The sequence below is a fragment of the Pipistrellus hanaki genome (assembly GCF_964339955.1).
Source record: "Pipistrellus hanaki genome assembly, chromosome: 3".
In the NCBI taxonomy this organism is placed as follows: domain Eukaryota; kingdom Metazoa; phylum Chordata; class Mammalia; order Chiroptera; family Vespertilionidae; genus Pipistrellus; species Pipistrellus hanaki.
The window spans coordinates 39,228,161-39,236,177 of record NC_140505.1 but is presented as its reverse complement, the minus strand read 5'-3'; the positions used below and the strand labels follow the sequence as shown (position 1 = coordinate 39,236,177).

The following is an 8,017-nucleotide window of genomic DNA, read 5'->3' as shown; positions in this document are numbered from 1 at the left end:
GCTTTAGACACTCTCCTGTGTGTGGTGTATTTCACAATAAGAAGAAACCATGCATTGCACCAGCACATGGACTGGGTTGGAGTGTTTATGATCATGTTATGTACTCCTCCCTGCTGTGTTGGATCCTGTCCGTGTTGCAGCTCATTTAGGAGCTGAAGCTGAGGCTGGTTGCTGTGTAATGTTCAGCTTCTTCTGCAGTTGAGGGTGATTATGTTAATTCTCCGGGTTGGGGGTGGCAGTCTGAAATGTCATCTTAGCTCCAGGCTTCCATCCACCCTCCTGGGGATGCTCAGGAGGAATGTACCCAAAGGGTCTCTGTACCGAGTTTCAGGGCAGATTTGGGCAACGCCAAACATCAAGAGAACCAGCACAGTTCACACCTATCTGGACCCAATGAAGGCTCTTGCCTGACTTTACGGCAAACAAGTGTGGTTGGAACAACTACTCCTAATTTTGTTTGATCATGAGTAGAAAGACATGAAGCTTTCCATCCTGGGTAAAAACCAAATCAAGCAATTTGATTCACTACTCATGGTGGCAACTGACCAATTTCAACGTAGGAGTAAGAACTGGGTGTACACATGGCTTTCTGGTAAATCCAGTCCAAATCACAAATCTGAACTTTTGTTATGTGTGTAGTATCACGCATCATATTATTTGTTGAATAAGTGACAAATAAGTCAACAGCATTTAAAAAGAAATCCCACTGCAATCCCGGATTAGGTTGCTTTGTTAATTTTTCCCAGCACTGATTGCTGTAGGAGACCTCTATTCAATTTACCGACTCTAATGAGGTCATTATATTTGCTTTGAAAGCCACTTTAAAATGAGTGTGCCAAAGTGAAAACACATTTGGCAAGGCAATCCATTTTATAACTTCCTGCAGTAAAACGGTAATCATGGCTGTGGTTACATTAGTATAATATCAGAGAAATAGACATGGGATAGGAATACCTCCTCCTGTGTTTAGATAACTTTCAGTGACACTGAATAAGCAATATAGTATCATTAATGCCTGTTTTCCCTAAGGGAGTTGTAGGAACATGGAAAATACCTCTTTAGCCGCCTCATTTATCCAGTGTCAACAACTCACTATTTCTCAATCAGACTTTGCGTGGGGTGATGGGCAAAGATGCAATGTGCAGATGTTTTATTGAGTTGTATACTTGAAAGCTGTATGGTTTTGTGAAACAATGTTACCCAATAAATTCAATTAAAAAAGGCTAAGTGTCCAACCATCTGACCAGTCACAATGACGCGCATTGACCACCAGGGAGAAGATGCTCAAACCACAGGTTGGCTTGCTGTTAGGGTCCGGCGATTGGGTCTGGGCAAGATGGGCCAGACACTTCCGGAGCCCTCCTGCAGTCCCTCCCTGGCCCCGATGGTGCACTGGTGGGGTTCCTCAGCCTGGCTTGCAAGGATTGGGCCAAAACCAGCTCTCCAACATCCCTTGAGGGGTCCTGGATGTGAGAGGATGCAGGCCAGGCCGAGGGACCCCACCATTGCACTAATCCATGCACCAGCCCTCTGGTTCTAAAATATATAAAGAGCAACAAATGTTTTTAAAAAATTTCCCAGACACTTTTGAGAAAAACAAGAACATGGTTCGAGACACTAACAAGATCTCAAGATATATTTATAAAATTAAAGTAATTAAGAAGTTTGTATTGGCATGAGAACAGAGAAGCAAGTAGGTGGAGCAGAGGAGAGAATCCAAAAACAGACCATGCAAACATTAATATCTGATGTGACAGAGGTAACATTGCAGATTAATAGGGAGACAAGGCATAGTCAATAATTATTTTAAAAATTGGGTTTCCATATTAAAAAATGAAATAGATACCAAATCATAAAACACACAAAAATAATTCTGGATAATTTATAACTTAAGCTAAAACTTTGAAATAGGAGTAAAGGGCAATGTATTTTCTTTTTAAGAGTTATTTTCACTTTTTTAAAAATGTATTTTTGATATCTGAGGGAGAATTTCTTAATCTAGATTCCAAAAGCACAAATTATTTAGTAAAATCTTGATAAATTTGACGACATTAAAACTAAGATACTTTATTAAATGGCTACATAAAGGACAAACCATAACAAGCTAGGGGAAAACATTTGCAACAATATAATCAACAAATGATTACTCTCAAGAATGCATAGATGACTCATTCAAATTATAAAAAGTCAAGCAACTCAATGGATAAAATGAGCAAACGCTTCATATGTCTTTGTAGGCAAAAACACAATGAGCCAATAAACACATCAAAAGATGCCCAACCTCATTAATCACCAGAAAAATACAAACCAATCATTGTAATAGGATACTTTTATGATCACAGTGGCCAAAAGAAAAAAAAAATTCTGACACCACCTCAGTACCAAGTATTATGGCGTAGGGAAACGAGGACTCAGCCACTGATAGTGGGATAACTACTTAGTAAAGCAGTTCAGTATGATCTATCAAGTTGAAGGTATTTCCTACATCCTAACAATCCTGTTTCTAGTATTTACCTCAGAGAAACTTGTGCACATGTACACAAGGAGAAACTTATGAGAATGTTTATAGCTTCTTTCCATTACTATGGGGAGGTAGTGGGGCACAACATAATGGTTCATCTCCAGGAAAATGGATAAATTGTAACAGATTCACTTAGTAAGATATTAAATGCAGCTGTTCTACTACTATTGAATGACCAATAGTTATATTCCCATACAGAGGTAAATCGCACCAACATGATACTGCGTGGAAAAGATAGGTTACAGAAGAATACCCACATGATTCCATTTCCATAAAGATTCAGAAGCATATAAGACTACAGCAATTGGTCCAAAAGCCTTCACTGTTACTGTATAATTTGTACTTTGTAATATCTGGTAGCTGCATGGTTCGTTAAGCTTCAGGATAACAGAAAATTAAGCATTAACTATGGTGCCAGGAAATAAAAATCTGTGCAATCAAAACCTTTAAAATCTATCTACAAAATCTTAGTAAAATATCCATGTAGCAAATTAGCAAGATCATCCGAAGTCTATCTCTCAAGTGCTGATAGTAAATCAGACTTTATCCTAAATTCTGGTACTTCCTCAGGCCACCCAAGTATGACATACGGTCACCTACCCACATAACTTGCTGTAACACTTGTCCAAGTGCTTTTTGTCCGCTGCATGCCCAGACCACCAGTGTTCTGTCTGGACAGTGTCCCCGGAGGAGCCTGGGCGACATGTTCAGGGCACAGATCTCGGCTCTGGTGTTTGGTGTTGGAGGGTTTGGAGCTCTCGTTGCTGCCACCGTGTCCAATGAGTGGAGAGTAACCACCCGAGCATCATCGGTGATAACTGCCACTTGGGTTTACCAGGGTCTGTGGATGAACTGCGCAGGTAACTCGATGGGTTCGTTCCATTGCCGGCCGCACTTTACTATCTTCCAAGTACAAGGTAAATGGAATAACTTTGTTTGGGGTTGAGGTGCAATGCCACTTTTCTCTTCACTATGCTGAACTAGCTGTGTACCGTCAGCTGTTAACTGTACAGACCTAGTGCTTCATCGGAGTGCCATGATTTGCCCAAGATGGACGGGGTATATGAATGGTGGCTTGAAAGAATTAAATCATGTGTTGTGTATGGCAAAGAAAAGTTAAAGAACAACTCTCTGGATCTTTTAGAAACACCTAGTGCAAATGATAGACTCATAGGAAAGGGTGAAGAGACTGGCTTATTTTAAAAGCTAGTTTCAATGTGTCTTGTGGAGGAATCATTCATATAATAAACCATACTTATCCTATGCTTCCTCAGGCCACCTGGACATGAAATACATACATACCTATGCATATGTGCGCACACACACACACACACACACACACACACATATATATATATATTCAATGTGATAGAAGCATATGACAAGATGAACAGTGTGAAGTGAGGAAAGAATTCTGTTTTCAGAGGGTTTTTCATTTTTAGTGATAAAATAGCAGAACAAGAATTTAAAAGTAGCTAAGTGAAGTACAAAGCCCATGAGCTTTACCTTTTTGTTACTTGGTTTTATTTTTTAAATATGTAGGCAAGCTTTCATGGTTATGCATATTAGAAATTCTATTGCAAGTGTATGTATTTTAAAGAGGGAACTTTTTTTTTTTTTTAAAGCACTTTATATCTCAGGACACCTCCAGGTATAAAGTGCTTATAAAAGAACCACTTTCTGCCTCTATTTGTTACCTTTACAAATCTGCCACAAGTTGTGGGTGTATTATTATCTTAAAAATTGCCCCTGATATTTTATAAAATATAAACTTTTCATAATCCAATGTCAGAACTGTACCTTGGCCCCAGTAAAGAAAATAAAATAAAAATTTAACTAGGAAGTTACTAACGCATAATATTTTATGGGAATTTTGTGTCAAGAATTCAGGTCATTAGTGCACAGTATGTGCCAAAGGATACAGAGAGAAGCTTAGTTAAAGCCAGGAGATTTCTAGTGATGGTCAATGAAAATGTTCGAGCTTGGATGCCAGTTAGGCTGTCAAATCACATGGACTTTCCTGAGCACCCATTCTAGGAATCAATGAGTCTCTTTGTCCCAATGTCTAAACTTACTTTGTTATAGTTTCCAGTTGGTATAAGGGATAACTTTAAAAGGAGAGGAGTGTGTGGAGACACTGTTGTCATTCTGTAAACCTCCTGTGTGGTTCTTTCTCCATGGTCCCCCCCATGGCCCATACCCACTGTGGCCAGTGGGTCAAATATAAGTTATGTAGGTAAGTCTTTATCTTTGTTCTTTACTGGGTTCATCTCTTTTAAAAAAGAAAGAAAGTGTTTTTGCTTTATTACCCTTCATTTTCTATTCCCTAACAAGAACGAGGTATTGTGAAAAATAGATGTTCAACCTTGGCTCCAACGTGGGCTAAAGGACGCGGTAGATTTCTGTATCACTTCAACAGCTTCTTCCCCAAATACATTTTAGAAAACATGGAGCTAGAAATTTTGTTACTGTGTATTGTAGTGGTCCACATAATCTTCCACTCTTAATTTTTTTATCCCCTAATTTTGCTGCTTGATAGTAAAAATAACATATTCTATACCTGATGTGTACCCTGTACATGAGAGGTAAATTGAAAAATCTCGTCCGTCGACAAAGCTTTGATTAGAATATTCTAAATTTTATTTGACATAATCTCTCCACTATCTTCACCCTGGATTGAAATCTTTATAAAAAGATAGTCACTACAGAAATCTATTTTCAGCTTCAGGAACACTGAACCATATTTCCAAAGGAAATAGGAACCCACACACTTGGATTTCCTGTTCACGGAGAATCATTGTTGACGGGAATGGTTGGTTGCGGTTCCTTTATTCCTATTCGAAGACATAGCAATGCGGGTGTTAGGAAAGCTTTTTATGCCAACAGGCTCTCAAACATCACAATGATTCCAAATTGAGAGAAGAACTCAGAAGCCAAGGAGGAGTGCAAATGGCTATATCACATTATAAAACAATGAATGATTTTTACTCCTCCTTTGTCAATTTGAGATGAATCTTCTTAAACTTAGGTCAGATTAAGCCTCCTCTAATCTAGTTTATGGTGTTGTGTGTGTGTGTGTGTGTGTGTGTGTGTGTGTGTGTGTGTGTTTTCCTTTGGTGGTTACATAATTTTATTACCAGCTCCATATCTTTTTTTTTTGCTAACCCTCTTAAGCGCCCTATGATAACCAAAGTTTTTCAGGGACTCATTTAGGTTAATAGTGACTGCACCCTTTAAACTTGAAAGATTTGATGTAAGCTAGCACCTCTTTGGACTAGGAGATTTTACAGTAATTGCGAAAAACACAGGCTCCCTTCTGCTGCAGTTCTATGGAATCAATGTCAGGAAAGCACTGTAGGGAGGCTTGAAATTCAGTCCTCATTGCAGCTGGAAAGCTTCTTTTTGGGGGGTGGGAAACTTTTTGACTCAACTTCAAGAACACTTCACTGTCTTTAGATGCAATATCCACTATAGGCTGTGTGAAAGCACAAAATTCAGTTGAGTTGAGGAAATTTGAAGATCTAATTGACTGTGTTGAGTGATTCATGAACCAGGTAGCATCCCACCCAGCAAGTAAAGAGAAGCCCTGGGAAGTTGTACAATATGGAAAGTTTTTATAGGCAGAAGCTGGGTGAGACAAAATAGTTATTAGCAAAAGAAAGGCAAGGATGGTTTCAGGCAAGGGTACCTTTTCTGAGGCGGGATCTTGTCAGGGAGACTGCCTCCATTTCTTCTGAGGGAAAGAGGCTCCATGTGATGGATTAATTACCTCGTTGGTACTGACCACAGAATTCCAGACTGAACCATTAATATTGCATTCCTGGAGAAGGTTATGCGATTAGTGAGGGATTGAGTCTAGGTTTGGTGTCATGGGCTTTGGCAGAAGTGACTGCATTTTGGGCCTGTGGTTTTCTCCTTAACAGCTGCATCTCTCATTTTGTTGTGTGAGTATTTTTTTTTTTTTAATCCTCACCTGAGGATATTTTCCCATTGATTTTAGAGAGAGTGGAAGAAAGAAGGAGGAACAGAGAGAGAGAGAAGCATTGATATGAGAGAGACACATCTATTGGTTGCCTTCTGCAGGTGCCCTGACTAGGGTCGGGATTGAGCCTGCAACCGAGATACATCCCTTGACCAGAATCAAACCTAGAACCTTCAGGCCCAGGGCCAGTGCTCTATCCACTGAACCAAACAGGCCAGGGCTTGTTGTGTATTTTTTCTCTCTCTCATGTCAATGTTAATCAGCATATTTTCATGGATCTGAGAGTAAAGCATTTCTCATAGTGAGAGAAGCAGTGATTTCTGGCAGGGAACGCTGGATCCAGAAGGCAGTGATATAAGTAGAAATTAAAGCTCAGTGTGGTCACCTGGAGGACCGGGGCCTGATCTGTTGTGCTCTCCTGTGCTCCTGGCACATAGTGAGCTCTGGATATGTATTTGAAACATTGCTGAATGAGCAAAATCATGAGTCAGACAGATAGTTCATCATAAGGGCAAAATTGCATTCCTAGAGGAAGGCTGAAGTGTCATGAATTGAGGAGTAATTTAGGACATGTACTCAGGCGACAAAAAGGAAGATCATTGGGTTGCAATTCAGCAGACTTTAGGTTCTGACTTTCTCATTTAACTAGCTGTGAGACCTTGACTCTGGCAATAAAACTCTCTGTATCTCATTTATAAATTTCCTCCTCCATAAATTGATAGTTCCTCAAAGTATCTTTCAACCTAACATTCAATTCAAGAGTATCACAGTGCTTCACCACCTGGCAGTAGAAGTTCACCAAAGAATTATAGCTGTAAAAGGCTCTTCTAAAGTACTTGCTAGTAAGATTAGTCCTTTTTCTCCTCTTATCTATTATCTTGGCTGGCTGGCTTCCTGTGTTCCTAACTGTTTAGAATCTTACCCATATGTGAATGACCTTAAATGACTCTATGACCCAAGTAAAGGTGCCAGGATTTCAGTGGAATGAAACCAAATGCTTTTCTGGAAGCTGACATTCAAATGATCCTGGCTGCCTTAGGGTAAACCTTCTCTCCTCACCTGGCAACTCTTTCCCCTCTCCCCATCCCCTTACCAGTCATGCCTGTAAGAATGGGGATGAAAAGAATGGCATTTGCTAGAGAACAGAGGGTTCTCTATGGGTATTTATTGACATACAGAGAATGGCTAAGAGCCATCTGATACAATGATTTTAGATTTCTTGCTAGTAGTTGAAATGTGTGCCTTAGTTCATGATTAAATACGTAACAGTCATAAATTTCAAAGAACAGTAATGAATAAATGAAAACGATGGTGTCAATGAGGGAAATTACCTTTAGTAATTTGTTAGCTTAAAAAATATTTCAAAACTAATATATTAATACATAGCTACATCTTTGGAAGACATTTATCTTTAATCTTAGGAGAGGCTTCTATTTGCTAAGATTCTGACTCTGCTTTCTGAAACTTAATTTCAATAAATTAAGTTTATTGAAATTAAAGTGGATTTTTAATTT

At 39.2% G+C, this 8,017-nt stretch overlaps 1 protein-coding gene across 2 annotated transcripts in view; it reads left to right on the top strand.

Moving 5' to 3' along the window:
- Window positions 1-2,990: 2,990 nt before the first annotated feature.
- The window catches only part of CLDN10 (claudin 10), a gene marked incomplete at its 5' end in the record, with an annotated part of 94,582 nt that continues 89,555 nt past the window's right edge, over window positions 2,991-8,017 (top strand). The window contains one exon of one of the 2 annotated variants that reach the window (XM_084876732.1): window positions 2,991-3,438. In XM_084876732.1, coding sequence (XP_084732858.1) covers window positions 3,225-3,438 — 214 coding nt within the window. The remainder of the gene's footprint in view (window positions 3,439-8,017) is intronic. The other variant, XM_084876734.1, reaches the window with a different exon arrangement.